The sequence below is a fragment of the Photinus pyralis genome, unplaced genomic scaffold (assembly GCF_008802855.1).
Source record: "Photinus pyralis isolate 1611_PpyrPB1 unplaced genomic scaffold, Ppyr1.3 Ppyr1.4_LG8, whole genome shotgun sequence".
Taxonomy (NCBI): Eukaryota; Metazoa; Arthropoda; class Insecta; order Coleoptera; family Lampyridae; genus Photinus; species Photinus pyralis.
Genome location: NW_022170819.1, coordinates 20,562,438 through 20,578,468, shown reverse-complemented (window position 1 = coordinate 20,578,468; position 16,031 = coordinate 20,562,438). Strand labels below are relative to the sequence as shown.

Genomic DNA, 16,031 nt, shown 5'->3' with positions numbered 1-16,031 from the left:
TGAGGTGCACCACAAAAACACTCCTTTCTCGAAAATCAATTACCATACAGTTTTTTTTAATTGCAGCTGATAATTAAAAGTAACAAAATATACAATCCACACGAGGTGCGTCGCCTATCATTGTATTTCAGCACTTTCAAAATACTACGACAAAAAATGATAAATTCATTGTAAAACACTTCAATTAAAACAGAATTTTTTAACAACCTAACATCAACCTCAATTAGAGAAACGTGTTCATAATTTATTAATAGTGCAAGAAACTAAATACAGCACATACTTATAAATTTCCAACGGGCCATTATGATCTACAGCCCAGGTGGCAATCGCCACCCGCCCCTCCGGGCCAGTCCGCCCCTGGAGTAACTTCTTTACTTTTAACCAAAGGCATTTTGGAATTCTAGTCCACCGGATTGAATTTCACATACAAATGTTCCTAACTTAAAACCTCTAAAGAGGCTTAGACTATGGAAGGAGGAGACCCGTAATACTCAATAAAATGCAATGCTGCGGGTCGAAGCAAATATTCGCATACATAGCTTGGTGGCAAATAAAGCTTTTGTACTTCTTGTTTATACGTGCAGATGAAAAGCATGTAAATTGACTTTATTGTTAGTAATATATTATTGATGGCAAACAGAACTAAAATTGATGATCATCTTTTATCTCTCCTCTATCTTTCCTTTTCTAAGCTTTATACATACTGATACATACGGTTACAGGTTTGGCAACTATGCGACATCCCATGACCTGTACTTGAACTTTACTTAGTTATTTTTGTTTTGACACTAAAAACATCAGACCTGGCCAGCCTGTGAAACTAGTATCTATTGATTATGGTGTCAAAAGAAGATTTTGCACACAAATAATAATCATTTTTATAATAAATTAAAAAATGTAATAATATTGCATGTTTGATGAATGAATGAACGGACTAAAAATCGTGTAGGCACACGCTTAGCTTATAAAAAATTTAAAATGATCAACTTGGCTCCTTTTTGCACCTAGCACAGTGTTTATATAAACATTCAAGACTGTTATTTTGTAATAGTATTTTAAACTATGAAAGTTTTAGTAAAATAGTTCCAATTATTTTTCAAATTTAGCCCTAACGTTTTCTAGCCTGTTGCAATATGCATTTAAAGGTATGTTAAACTGTGTTACTTTAATGTAAATAAAATAGTTACAATCATAAGTAATGGTTTATGTGATATAATACAAATGCAAATAGTAGCAAGCATGAGTGATGAAAAGTCGGCCGAGAAGCAAACCGATGACCATGCTTGCGATAACTCTCCTAATCTAACTCTGACGACAGATCAGACAATCTGTACAAACAATCAGTCACCTGGTGCCGAACCGAGCAGTAGTCCAAGTAACATGCCTCCAACGGAGAGTATTACACCTACACCTAATACAGATAATTTACTAGACATATCTGTACCAAAGATCGCACTGTTGGGCAAAGAACAGGCAAAAAAACGGCTGTTAGCATTTTCGGCTTCAAAACAAAGTATTTCGCCAAATTGCAAACGAAATAAGTCTAAGGAAGAGGAGAAGACTGATAGTGATAAAATGGAACCCGCCAAGAAATGCAAAAAACGTACTTGGGCCCATTATACATTAGATATCGCTTGACAATGATAATTTTCCAGGTTTAAATCCAACCGAAAAGGCCAAAGCGGTGATAGAAGAGATTGAGGAAATCAAAAAAATGGAACATGCCCGGACGTATTACGGACCTACAGAACAACAGACGAAGATAGATGCTCGAAGTAGATCTAACGGTATTGCTTTTAAAGTGCAAGTTTTTAATGTAACTAATGGCATTATTGCAGAATGGAAGAGTCATCATAGGAAGGAGCATCGAAGGAGTAGAAGTGACGAGAAAGTACGCCCTAGGTCGAGGGAGAGAAGCAGATATCCGGTGTGTTGGGCTGAGTTTAGGGAGAGAAGATACGATCAAGAGACAGCCAATGGGAAATCTGCAAAGAAAATTGAAGAGTGTCTTGAGTATGTATTGTAAATCTTCAATCCATGCTTGTTAGTGCCTTTCTTTAGATCTACATTCTGCTAGTAATGCTTATTTGCTGTTTTGCAGAACGCTCCTGTTGCTGATTTCTAATAAAGTTTCTCTTTGTTAATCATTTTGATATTTCATGAAATGCTTGCTTTTCTGATTTGACGCTATTTAACAGGATATTACAAGATTGATGGGTATTAGTTCGTATTCTCTCTGTTCCAACTTGTTTGAATTTAGGGGGTGTACTCTCATAATTCAGAATGAAACTTAAGGGGAAAATCGTCAAATGAAATTTTGTACATGACATTAAACATTAAATGCAGAATCTCTGGACATCCATAAAATATGAGTATTTGCCACATTTCCTCTAAATTTACCCAAAATTTGCTGCATTTGCTCCACATTTTTACATTTGCTGTATATTTGAAAATGGGAAGACAATTTTGTATAAAATTCTAACTACTTACGTTCATTTTTGAGATACAAGAGTGAAGACAAAAAGTTTAACTTTTTGAAAAAAAAGGTAGAAATTGCCTATTTTTAATATTTTTACATAGGGCAGTCAAACAAATTTTTGGAACACTGTTTCTGAGATTTGACCCAAAGTTGGTATTTTTTAAATGCAACACCCTGTATATTTTGACGTCAATTTCTTGCATTCTTTTCCTGATTAGTGATTACATTCATGTATCCAAACCTATATTTTCGTATGTAATTGTATATTATATATTTTTCAAAATTTTGAAATATGTTTCTACCGTTTGCCATTTTCAATGACAGCTGAGGTATCATCACCTGCCTTAATTACCATGGATACAATAAACAAAACAACATCTCCATGAATCCATGACCTACTATTTAAAAACAGTAAGAAAAATAACGTTTTCATGTCGAAAACTAAACAAAATTTAGGTTGTAATGCATATTATTATTATTATTATTATTTTGCATTTAAAAACTTTCAATTTGGAAAATGTCTAAATTGGTAATTAAATTTAGGACACTCTGTATGCGATAAATCAGTAATTAAAACCATTTGACGATGGGGAATTATAATGAAACTCATTATCAAATTGTCCCAGAAACCCAAAAATTTAATATAGGATGTTCCTTTTAAAATAAGGTTTGGTATTACTGGAAGTGCCACCAACTTCAAAATCTTTTAGGTGAATTCCTCTGATTGTATACTGTTAGATTTTCTACATATTCCGTGGTCTCTTTTTTGAAATATAGATAGGCGACATTCATCGTGGGACACAATAGCAATCTTTAAGAAGGGGAAATTCAGGTACCTACCTATTTGTTAACCAAGTTTTTTTGCTACTTTTGTTGATGTATTGCTCCATTTTTAGCGCAACCCACGAATGTAGAGCGCTTATGTCCTCACTTTTCCGTCCACCGAACCGTCGTTCCGCGCTATTGCTCAGTTCTTAGACTTCGTATTGACTTCGAATGAAAACTTATGCGTTCCAGATCTACAACTATCAAAAATTAACTTTGGCGTTGTTGCTCAAAATCGGTCAAAATCTGTATTTGTCCATCAATTTTGTTGGGAAAGATACCGAACTATTCCTTAATGCCGAAGAGGTGAATTTTTCAGCCAAAAGATGTGAAATCATTTCTTATGGACCAATTTTTGTGGGAAAAAAACCAAACTCGATTGGTCGATATCCAAGAAGTGGTCCATTGTGTTTTTTGGTGAGCAAATTTTTTTTACCCAGACGTTAAAATCGTTATTTATGCACTATTTTTCTTAACAAAAAGACAGTACCCAAAAAGGCTCCATGTGTATTGTTGGTGACCAAAATATTTGTACCCAAAAGTTGTCCAAATCGTTATTTATGCACCAATTTTCTTGAGAAAAAGACCAAATTCGATTGCTCGATCCCCACGGAATGCTCCATATGCATTTTTGGTGATCAAAATATTCGTACCCAAACGATGTCTAAAATCTTATCTTCTGGTCCAATTTTGTTGGGAACAGACCAAAATCGATTGCTCGATAGTCTAGAAGTGATCCATGTGTATTTTTAGTGAGCAAAATATTTGTACCCAAAATATGTCACATCGTGACTTATGCATTATTTTTCTTGAGAAAAAGGCCAAACTCAATTACTTGATACCCAAGTGCTCCATGTGTATTTTTGCTGACCAAAATATTTGTACCTAAAACATGTCAAAATCATTTCTGCTCGAAACTGATATAAGGAAATTCCCATCTCTGCCACAGAGGAAAAATTCACCTAAACTCAGGTTCGAACACCGGACCTCCCGGCTGTGTAGTCCAACTTTCTAGCACTGAGCCACACAGACGATTACTTATGCACCGCTTTTCTTGAGAAAAAGACCAAACTCAGTAGAGCGAAATTTTCTGATTAACATTTTCCCTTCCGTAAAGTGTAATTTTTTCAAAATATCCGCGCACACCTAAAATAATTGGTGTTGTGATACTCGTACACACAACGGCCGATATGGTTTTGCAATTCCCTTCTATTGTAACAGGAAGCTGAATTCTACCTAAAAGTTTGACAATTTCCAATTAAAGTAGGTATAATTGCCACAAACAAAACAAAAATTTTAATTTTCTTTAAACACATATGAAAGGTGTGTCCCGACTCGAGACAATTAAAACAAATTGTATGTGGTTTGGGGGTATTAGTCCTTTTCTAAAAATTGACCTTTTATTAGATGATTATGTGATGTTATTTTGATGGTTGGTACATTTAATCCGGTTCACGTTTTACTGTAGTTCGGTATTGAACATTTTGCAATCTTGTTTCTTCTTCCGACTTACTGCTGCATATAATATGCTATAACTTTAATCTCTGTTTCAGTTTTAGAAGGCAGTTCTTGTTCGAAACTCCTTCACTTCTTTTACATCCATTGACGTTTAAGGATGTTTCAGGAAAGGAGAGGATTGTTCCAATTCTTTCCCGAAGGTGAGCTTTAATGCATTTCATAACATTTTACTGATCAATTCGTTAGGAGTACGAAAACAAAACCGCCAATATCCTTTAGTGTGACTGAGAAAGTTGAGTCGACACCATATAACAGGAAAAGTGTGCTCGATTATATTTCAAAACCGTATCGCGACAACATTTCGAAGATTATTAACACCTCCGCTCGTCCCTTGTAAGTTGAAATATGAATTATGTTTCAACGTGTACATTTAAATCATTTTTCAGGGAGAAAATAACGTCCAAATCGTCAATAAGAAGATGGTATCCACAGAAATGCTTCAGCAGTATCGAAAAGGAGACCGAGTGTACAGTGTTGGAAAACTCTCTGAGTTTATCTTTTCTCCAAAATTATTCCGACGAGGAGGAACAAGATAAAGACGATACCAAATTGACAGAGAAAGCCGTTGTGAAAGGTGCAAGCAAAACCGAAATGCCACAACAAAAGAAACCCAAAGAACGAAAACACAAGCACAAAATCAAGAAAACAAAGAAAAAAAAAGAAAAAAAGGAGAAGCCAAAGAAAAAAGTGCGCGATAAGAGCGATAAGAAAAGGAAAAGTGAAGAGAATGATTGGGTCGAACGACCAGAGACGAAACCCCCCAAAGTAGACGTACATAATGACGCGCAAAAACCTAAAAAAAGTGAGAGTAAAGAAAAACAAACGAAAAAGACACCAAACGAAATCACTAATACTGAAAAAGTAGACACTCAAGATCGTTCTCGTTCTGTAGAACAAACCGTCCGAAAACGTCAACACAAACGGTCTTCGGATCGGCACTCTTCATCGCAAAAGCAAGACAAGTTAGAGAAAAAAGAGCAATCGCCGATTCCAGAAAAGAAACGCAAGGAAGAAGTTTTAAAGAAGATACCCCCACATGGTAAAGATTGCGTAAAGGAGGTTAAAAAAGATAACTTAAAGGAGGTTAAAGTAGATAGCGGCGATAAGCCACCGGCACAGGAGACTAAGGAGGTGGAGGATGTCAATGCAAAAGCTCCAGCGGAGCGAGAACTAAACACACCTGATACCGATGAGTATTATTCCAAATGGGAAAGCGACGATGAGTTATTGAACAGTAGTACGTCGAAACAATCCGATTTGTATACAGACACAAGCGGTATCAACGTGTCATGGGAGAGCGACGCCGATATTCCTCTATGTAAATCTCCCGTACGAGAATTTTATAAAAGTGAGTCCCCCCACAAGGCACCCGTAGTCGAGGACTTTTCACCTTTCAGGGATCGATTCATCAATGATAGGAGAAGGTCGCGATGTTCTTTGGATAACCCTTCACCCCCTTACCTAGAAATGCCGTTAAACATAAGAAATTACAGGGATATTCAGTGGGAGGCCGAAAGACACAATTCGGACCGTATTAATTTCCGATTGGAAAACGACCAAAAGTGTTACTCTCTGTACACCGAAGATTCTTGGGAGAAGGACGATTATATGACCATTAAGAGTGAGGAAATGCGGCTGGCGGAAGATCGGCGATCGCTAATGGAGGAAAGGCGCCAATTCGAAATTGAGAAAAGGAAATTGGAGGAACTGGAACGAGAGAGATACTATTTGCGCAGGTCTAACGTTGAGGAAAATTACAACGAGTCGTATCAAGCCGGCGAAGATCGATATCGTCACAAAACCTACCATTTTCCAAAGGAGGACGATCGTGGTTCTAGAAAAGTTTCGGAAATTTTACCCAAAAGCGTCGAGCATGCTGATAAAAGAGCGTCATCGGAGAAGCGTAAACGTTCCAGGTGGCAAAGTATCGATGTAAACGAATTGGAGAGTGCTAAAGTCGAGGTACCCAAGGCGGAGTATAGTAACAAACGTAATAAGGTTATCGTAAACGATGAAAAGGCGAAACCGGAAGTACTAGAAAATGAGTATGAGAAATTTTTGAAGGCGTTAAATTCCCAAACGAAAGGCACGATGTTAAATGAGAAGAAAAGCAGAAGTGAAGTAAAAAAGAGGTCGAAGAAAGTTAAGAGTAGTTCTAGTAGCTCGTCATCGTCTAGTTCGGATGATTCGGATTCATCGTCATCATCATCAACAACCTCCTCGTCGTCTAACTCTGCAAAGAAAAGGAAGGAGGTTAAGAAAAAACCGGTGGCGCAAAAGCCAAGCGTTGATTCCGTAAAGAAAGTCAAAACCAAGCAAGTTTTCAAAATAGAAGATGTGGAACGTGACCTATTCCAAAAAGAAGAAGTGAATCTTGTAGAAATTCCACTGCCACAAGTTGAAGTTCCCCATAAACCGCAAGACAAAATTATTCCCTTACCGGTTCCATCGCCGAAAGTTGATTCGGCAGTTTTGAATAGCACACCGTCTATTGCCGATCAAATTTCCGTAATGGCAACTATAGCAGTTTCCCCAATTAAACATGACATTCCAAAAGAGAAACCTGAGCCCAAAGACAGTCCCGATCCGGTTCTCATAAAATCTGACACTTCTAAATTAACGAAATTGGCAATCGAAGCGAGTGTTACCGACAGCGCCATCTTACCGCAGTTAAAAATTAAAAAAACAAGCAGTCCCCTTATGGCCGTGTCTACGAAAAGCGAAATGGACGACTTCAATTTGAACAATAATATATCGGTGAAAAATGAAGAGGAAGTTACTACGACGGAAATTGTCGAACACAAGCTGCTGCCGATGAATGAGGAAGAAAGTGTGCAAACCATTTCAGACATGCCACAGAGAAATTCGACTTCACATCCAAAACAAACGGAGAAAAATTTAGTAAAAAGGTAACTCATTTTTTGAATTAATTTTTTTAAATTAATGAAATCGCGTAAAGTACCGCAATTTTTAAAAAACAATTTAAGGCGCTTTGTATTATTGAAAATGATAAAAATCGTAATTTCAGATTATTTAAAAAAAATCCATCTGGAATAAAAAAAACAATGACGCAAGTAAAAATAGTATATTAGTATACAAGTCTTTAAAACACGCGCAACGAGAAGATAATACACCATTCATTCGGTGGGGTTTGTTGCAGAAACAGAAAAAGTTTGTACCTGCAAAATCTAAACAAATGCAACAACCCATTATATAGAATATTAAAGATTGGTGGCGTGAATGAATAGGAAGCATCTTTCAAACCAAGTCTTAAATGCAATGTTAATGCTGACATACATGATGGAAATGTTATAGGTACAGCAGCGGCCAAAAGTTTATCACAATACAGTTGGTCGGCAATGACTTTTCATGGTGTTACCATAGAATTATCAGATGTTAATAAAGAATCTAAAAAATAAATGAAGCATCCTTACAACAAATAGTGGTTGACTGACTCGAATTGTTTTTAATAGCACTCTAAATAACATATTAATATTTCATTAACATCCGTAGTAAATGCTAGTGTTACCACGAACAAATTAAATTGTGAAACACTTTTGGCCGCTACTGTATTTAAATCTTCTATCCTTTGGTAATAATCAATATTGGAATTAAAAAGCTCGGCCTGTTTTAGTCGCCTCTTTTTGCACGATCAGATGTATTTTAAACAGCAATTGTGATGCGGGTGTAATAAAAATCAATGAAAATCATAATATCTACGCAATATCATGAACCATTGGTTTATATTGTTTGATTGTCCTTGGTAATGAATTTTAAATTGAGCCATTAGTATCACAGACCCCCCCCCCCTCCTCCCACCGCGCGAATATGGACTACAATCTTTTACCGGTGCAATTACGACGTCCGGTGGAGAAACACTGGTCTAGATTTAAGGGTAGGGTTTTCTCAGGAACTAATGTCGCTGAAGGTCAAACGTAGATGCGAGTTCTCTGCGCATTACTCGATCGCAATGTGTCATTGAAGATCAAACTTGAAAGCGAAATAGAGGGCAAAATTGCAGGGCAGCATTGAAGGTTAAATGGTGGATTAGAATTGAATGTGAAATAAAGGGCACACAAAACAATGTATAGTCGATTCAAAAAACCAACTGAAGGTCAAACGGGTGGTTCTTACCTGAACTAAAATGTAATTCGAACGCATGACTGATTATGGTGGCGGAGACTTATAAAAGCCTCTTTCCTTACAAGGCACATGTGTGTTAAAAATGTTGTGCATAGCAAAGGAATCAAGAATTGCATCAAGTTGTCCAATTTTGCTTTGGAAACGAAGTGCAGCAGTCTCTCACAATCCTTTCCTTGCTTACGTTACTATATTACATATGTTCTGTTATTCGATTTATCAAATCTAACACTCTTCACCAGATGCTGTGTCATTCTTCCACCCTTGTAACTCTTCACTAAACTGCTCCAACTTGGCATCCCTTAATTTCCGAATAATACACTTGTCACATATTTTATAGTTTAAGTAACTGTCACATATTGCTTAACCTAAGTCGTACTTTTTGGCAATTTCTTGACACTCCTCGGGGTTGTAATCACCATTTCCCATCTCGTGCTCTGCGCCAAATGCAGAAAAATACTGCGTAAGGCATAAAAATCGATAGCCTTCAGTGACATTAGTTCAGGCAAGAACCCTACCGTATAGCCTTCAGTGGGTTTTTAGCTTAGACCATATAGTACACGGACTGCTATTAGCCCTATGCTTTCAATACAAAATGGGTGGTCACGGATAGAGGGCACTGTAGTCGTGGGTATGTGCATCTCAGGGTAAACTAAAGTCGTATGAACACCACTCAGATCGCGTAAAGAGTAGCTTTTATGGTAACCGCGTAGTACGGGAAGTTTTAAATACTCTTGATTATCTTCTATACGTCCACAAATAAGAACAGCTTCGCTTTTTTTGCCATATCTAGGCGATTAATTAATTGACATTTGTTAATTTATAGGTTGACAGTCTCAAATCGTGTCTCATCGGACGGAATCGTTTACCCTGAAACTGACATACCCAGGCGATGTCCTTGACCATATTTTATTTACAATTAGCAGTCCATGTACTATATGGTCTAAGGTTTTTAGTCTACAGACAACAACCTCGATCAAATTGAGTTTAGACAACAACCACGATGACCTTCAGTGACACTGAGTTTAGATAACAACCACGATTACTTTCAGTGACATTCACTAGGTGCTGCGCAGTCGTTCAAATGACTCTTGGAGTGGGCGCAACTCAAGGTCAAAGTGGGCTAGAATCAGCCTTACTATACAACTTGCGTTACTAAGGGTCCTTGGTGTGAATCCGGGTTCGGGTATGGATATTTGTAAATGTATAGTGGATTGGGTTGGTAGAGCAGGCATTAGTTGGCTCCGGGGGGTGGGGGGGTATGCCAGTATACTAATGTTATGTTAATTGTAGAGACACGAACGTTGAATCCTTTTTTCCTGTGGGGTATGCGATACCCACGTATCTCCGGAGGTCTGTGGGAGTAAACGTCTAAAACTCCGCCCACTTAAAAATAAAGGCCAAAAATAAAAAATGTTCATATTAAATTGGGTTTCAGCATTATCAATATTAAAATCCTATATACCTATACAGTAGGCGCTCGAATCACTGGATTGCCGGATTAGTGAATTTGTATGGAATATCAAACATTTTTTAGCGCATTTTTCAAAAGGAAACTGAACGCTATTGTCCGCACTTTGTCCGTCTGTCTGTCCGGCTGTACCACTACTGATCCTCCAGTTTTAAACTTTTTTGTTGGGGTTTCTTTCTTATACACTTATACAGTGTAGCATGGTTCCAAGACCAAAATGACAAAAGATTTTTTTGGATTACCCCTACCTTCTTGAATTATTACTGATTCTGCGCGAGAAAAATGCGCTTTCGTTGGTCGCGAGTGACTATGTTTTTTAGGTAGATTATGAACCAATTTGGACCAAACTTTAGGGGTTGGTGTTACTCATAAATATCTCGGTCAAGTTTGTGAATCATTCAATTCCGCCGTATTGGAACAAGATGGCGGAAAGAAATCTACCTACACCTGATCGGCTGAGCCGAAAGAGATTTTTGTATCATAGATTCCTACAATAAAAGATTACTAAAGTAAGTACAAAAAGTCCGCCTTCTTGACCAAGTGTACAGGGTGTCCCATTAATAATGGTCACAGGCCATATCAATGGAACCGTTAATTGCACAGCTTCGGGAAAAAAATTGTGTTAACAAAAGGGGCCAAGAGAAATCGCTGGAAATTATTTTCAAGTTTCTAGCTTCGTCGCTAGAGGGCGTACGATTCATGGAAAATTCACATACCCCTCACCATTAAGGGTTTCAATAGAGACCAATAATTCTCCTTTCGATTATGCCGCACCAGACATCAGAGATATTTTCTTCTTTCAGGATACCTTACAGCATACACTCTTGATGCAACTTTGACAGTTTTTTACGTGGCATTGTGTTTCTTTTGTTTCAAAGCCAACTTGGATTAGCATTAATAATGCAATTAACACTTGTGAATGCGGTTTTCACTGATATTTTCACTTTTTCATCTTATTTGATAATATCATATAATAATTATATCGTTCCATTTGAAATTTGCAAAAAAACCTGCAAAGTTCATGTTAATGTCACATCGCGCCCTCTACCACTCATCACATTTACTAAAAAGGTTCTATTAATGTAAAATCTGATTCCACGAAGACAGCTGTTTCTAACAAGACCTATTATAGATAGATAGATAGATACTTTTATTCTTTACCAGAGAGGTGTTGAATAATTCAAAAAATTTACAAACATTATAAACAAGCGTAAACAAACAACAAGAAAATATAAATATACATGTAAAGTTAAAAATTAATAAATACTAAACTATTATATATTATATGAAAATCGGTTAACCGAAGTTACATTCGATTTCTTAAATAGATGTTCCCCTTCCCCTACCCCTCATATTTTATGAGCTAGAGCAATATGTGCTGCTTCAAAATTATGCAAAATTGATACAAGATTGCTATTCACGTTTGTTGAGTATATTTTAGAAAAAGTCATTTTTCTACTTAACCATGAATCGTACGCTCTCTAGCGCCGAAGCTAGAAACTTGAAAATAATTTCCAGTGATTTCTCTTGGCCCTTTTTGTTAACAAAATTGTTTCACGAAGCTGTGCAATTAACGGTTCCATAGATATGGCCTGTGACCATTATTAGTGGGCCAACAAAAGCAAAAAAGACGCGTGGTTTTGCTGTCAAGATCAAAGTAGGACCGAATACATCACAGCATCCGAATGTAAACAGTTGAAAACCATAGGCGGCGCAAATTAAACAAATTAAACACAGCATTCTAATTACTTTTGTAAAAACTACTCAAGTTTCTATTGTAATAACACCGTGAACCCCTTTATGTTCTACGGAAATAACACGCCACTGAAATGCAGGGAATGTCAATTGACAATTCAGTGCGCATGATCGGTATTCTACTGTTGGCTATCTCTCTCACATGCATTGGTATTGGCTATATCTATTATTAATATGATCTAAGGTGCCGGATTTTCGAGCCGCGGATGACCGACCGCCTACTGTATTTACATCTGTTGTGGCATGACCATTGTAATTTTTGTTTTACACAAATCAGTGAATATTCCCTCTTCTGCTGCTTATTAATAAAGCTTTCAAACTCAAAATGGCCTTTTGCTATTATTAACGAGCTCCTAGCGAGTTTATAATTTTGCTGTGTCTGTCCGTCCGTTGGCACGAATGGACCGATTACGATGAAATTTTGCAGGTGGATTCTTTATCAAATTTGTAGTTTGTGAATTGGTAATGTAGACCAAAAAATAAAGAAGGCCCTTTTGACATCTCCGTTAGTTAAGAACCGAATTGCATGACATTCAATATGCGCATAGCTTTAGCCATATCAAACGCCATTTCAAAAGGAGAGCCTAATCGATCAGCATTCACTGTGCCCTCTTCGCCTCTCGACCATTTATAAGCCAAATTGCGAACTTGTTTATTTATGAAAGTATTTAAATGAAATGTGATACATAGGCACTTGGAATAAAAACAAATTTAACAAATTTTTCAAAATTTGGTTTTGCACATGCGCAGTGCCAACTTTCTTATTTATGGAGGGATTTAAATGAAATTTCATACATATCACTTTAAATAAAAGCAAAACTACCACCAGGTTCAAAATTTGGTTTTGCACATGCTATAGCCATACCCAGGAGCTCGTTTTCTATATTTGTTTACACGTTTATTTCAGGAATGAAGTGCCAACCAACGACACAGAATCTTCTGCAAAACCTATTATCTTATCGAAGCCAAAGGAAGGAAGAAAAAAAGGTGAAAATTTTTCTCCAGTATCGGAAACCTATCGAAAGTTATCCTCCCACGAATTGGATCACTTTTCCATCAAAAAGTGTAGTAAAACGACGAAAGAAAGAATGTCCAGCATAGACAAATCGTCTAATAATCTTCTGAAACAATCGCCCCTTAGTTCTCCTTTAGATGGTTTTAAGCGCAGTGTAGCCGACTCGACGATTAGCGACGAGCAGCTACTGCAAAGTAATTTAGTTGAATGTACCGAATCTCCAAATCTCCAAAGTGCAAGCGAAAAATCACCTAGGAGAATGTCACTTGATGAACGAATCAATCAAGCGTTAGGATTATCCGAAGAACCTAAACCTATTGCCACGACCTATTCGAATAACGCTAATTATGAATCACAATATTACGCTGAGGGCTTTGATAGTTACGTTGAGGAACCAAGAAAACCTGATACAGTAAACAAACGGAATCAACGTTCTCTTAATCAAAGTTCTAAACCGAGGGTTTTGCAAGTAGGGAATATTTTACAGGTTGTACCGACGGAAGATTATTCCGAGGCCCCCGCCCCTCCCAAAAGGAAGACTCCCTTACAACAAAATAAAGTAAGTGCTACATTGTTTATAATCAACTACATTGTTCTACTTAGATCAGCAACAGTACCCAGAAAATCTTACAAGTTGGAAACATGTTACAAATAGTACCCACCACGTCATTTCCGGATAGCTTTGAACCTGAACCTGAACCTGAAAATGACCCTCCTCCAGTCCCTTCGACGTCAACTCCAATTAAAAGTACTTTTAATGCAGAAATGTTAATAAAACAAAAGGCCGAAAGGAGGGCGGAGAAAGACAAAAGAAAACAGGAAAGGCAATTGAAACGTAAGGAAAAAGAGAAGAAACGCAAGGAAAGAGAACGGCGTAAGCAACTTAAAGTAAAACTGCAAACCGAAGCTAGTATAAAGGTAAGACGGTTAAAAGAGTCATTTTTGTTTAATCAACATTTCAGCAAGCGCTTATCTTGGAAGATGCCAATCTATCGGATGAACAGCAGGCGAATGAATCTCAGAAACCGGCACAATGGCCCCCGATTCCCCAAATCGTTTCGAATAGCGCCTACAGGCCGTCGGGCAAAGGAATTTTAGCTCAAAAGTTATACCTAAACCAGTTTTAACGACTAAACCACTTTATGTCTATTGCAGGAGAGAAGAAAGGGAAGAGTTATTTGATAAACGTAAACAAGTACTATTTTCCGATGGAATTAGACCGGGCGAGGGAACCTCCCCTTCTGGAGGCGAAGAACTGTCGTCTCCACCACCAGCTCCTAGAAAACTGCCAAAAGAGAAAAGATTTAAGAAAATTAAACTGCCAAAAAAAGAAAAGGCTCCCAAGAAGAAGAAAGTAAAAGTACGTAAAATGTGGTGTCTGAAACGTGAACTAATCAACGATATTTAGGTGAAAGTTATTAGACAGAGTCAATTTGACGAGGAAAGCGAGGAAGATACACTTCCTCCCCCGCCGCCGCCGCCCGGATCGCCTCCGCCGCATATATTTCCGGCACGAATCAAAGAGCCCGTTTTCAATAATATTCATCCTAATCTGCTAGCTAGCATTACTAACCCTCCCGATACCAGCTATCCTCCCCCGGCGTATCGTCCGAATGCACCTGTGGTCGTACCTCACCACCTTCCCCTGCACCCTCCAGGCCCGCCTCCTCCAGTACATCGTCATCATCTTCCAGCACTGCCCATGTTACATCACGGAAGTTTTAATCAATCACCGAGTATTATTCCACACGGTATGTATACGTACACAATTTCGTAAGTTTACATTGGTCACACTTTCAGGCAACCATCGGTAATACTACAACAGTGTAGTAACCAAATGGACTGTAATATAGAGACGTTTTCTTTCAAGAATGTGTAAACTGCAATGTAATCTTATATAATAATAATTTTGTGCGGTCAGCTGTATATAATTTATACTGTTGTGTGGCGTTTATTTTCTTTATTTACTTTTTTATCGTAGGTAGCAATTTACTTTTTTAATATTTTTTATTTATCTTTTTGTCATTATTGAACGAGACTTTTATATACTAGGAATTATAGTGTGATGTGATTAGATTACATTGGTGATATGACATTGTTTTATTTGCTCTATTGGTAATGTCTTTTAGTACTGATGACTTGGGTGTAAAGAATAGAATAGTGAGACCACCTTACGGAAACAAAGAGAGACTTATTTGCACATCAAGATTTTGTAGTCCTCGATGCGAGAATCTAAAAGGGGGCGCAGCTGTCCAATGATCATCGTGCACTATACTAGAATAGATTGCGCGTTTTATACAGGGTGACAATTTGAAAACTTACCACCCCTCATATCTTAGTAAATAAACGAGATATTTAAAAAAATCAAAATCCGTTTCGGTAATTCGGAGGGGGAATCACAATGACATAGTTGGCGACGCACCCCCTCCAACCCCCTGCGCCCCAGCCACCCCAACTTTTAAATCTTAAATAGTGACCCCCCATGTGTGATACGTCGTTGGAAAGCTCTGAAAAAATGCTTTCCAACCATACCAAATAGCATTACATTTAGGTTAGTAATTATCGTGCAAATCAAAAAATAAACATGGAAAATCGTATTTAACTTGAACTTCCAAAGCCGACTCGACAGCAACTCATTTTTGATCGCCAGTTATAATCTATTCTCAAACTCTTGTCGAACCTTTTCAAATGTTGGTTTTGCAATATTTCGACATTCTTGAATTATTCTCTGTCTTAGTTCGTCTATGTTCGCCGGTTGCGTTTTAAATACGACAGATTTCAAATGTATCATATTAGTTTATTTTTTGATTTGCACGATAATTACTAAC

At 37.4% G+C, this 16,031-nt stretch overlaps 1 protein-coding gene across 1 annotated transcript; it reads left to right on the top strand.

Moving 5' to 3' along the window:
• Positions 1 to 812: 812 nt before the first annotated feature.
• LOC116178089 (microtubule-associated protein futsch-like) lies at positions 813 to 15,293 on the top strand. Its single transcript, XM_031497403.1, has 12 exons — positions 813 to 1,603; positions 1,656 to 1,787; positions 1,839 to 2,013; positions 4,858 to 4,962; positions 5,009 to 5,155; positions 5,209 to 7,731; positions 13,096 to 13,762; positions 13,807 to 14,121; positions 14,166 to 14,308; positions 14,359 to 14,563; positions 14,612 to 14,954; positions 15,004 to 15,293. Exons 1-12 carry the CDS (start codon positions 1,222 to 1,224, stop codon positions 15,015 to 15,017), a joined length of 5,151 nt encoding a protein of 1,716 aa, XP_031353263.1. The 5' UTR covers positions 813 to 1,221; the 3' UTR covers positions 15,018 to 15,293.
• The last annotated feature ends 738 nt before the right edge of the window (positions 15,294 to 16,031 follow it).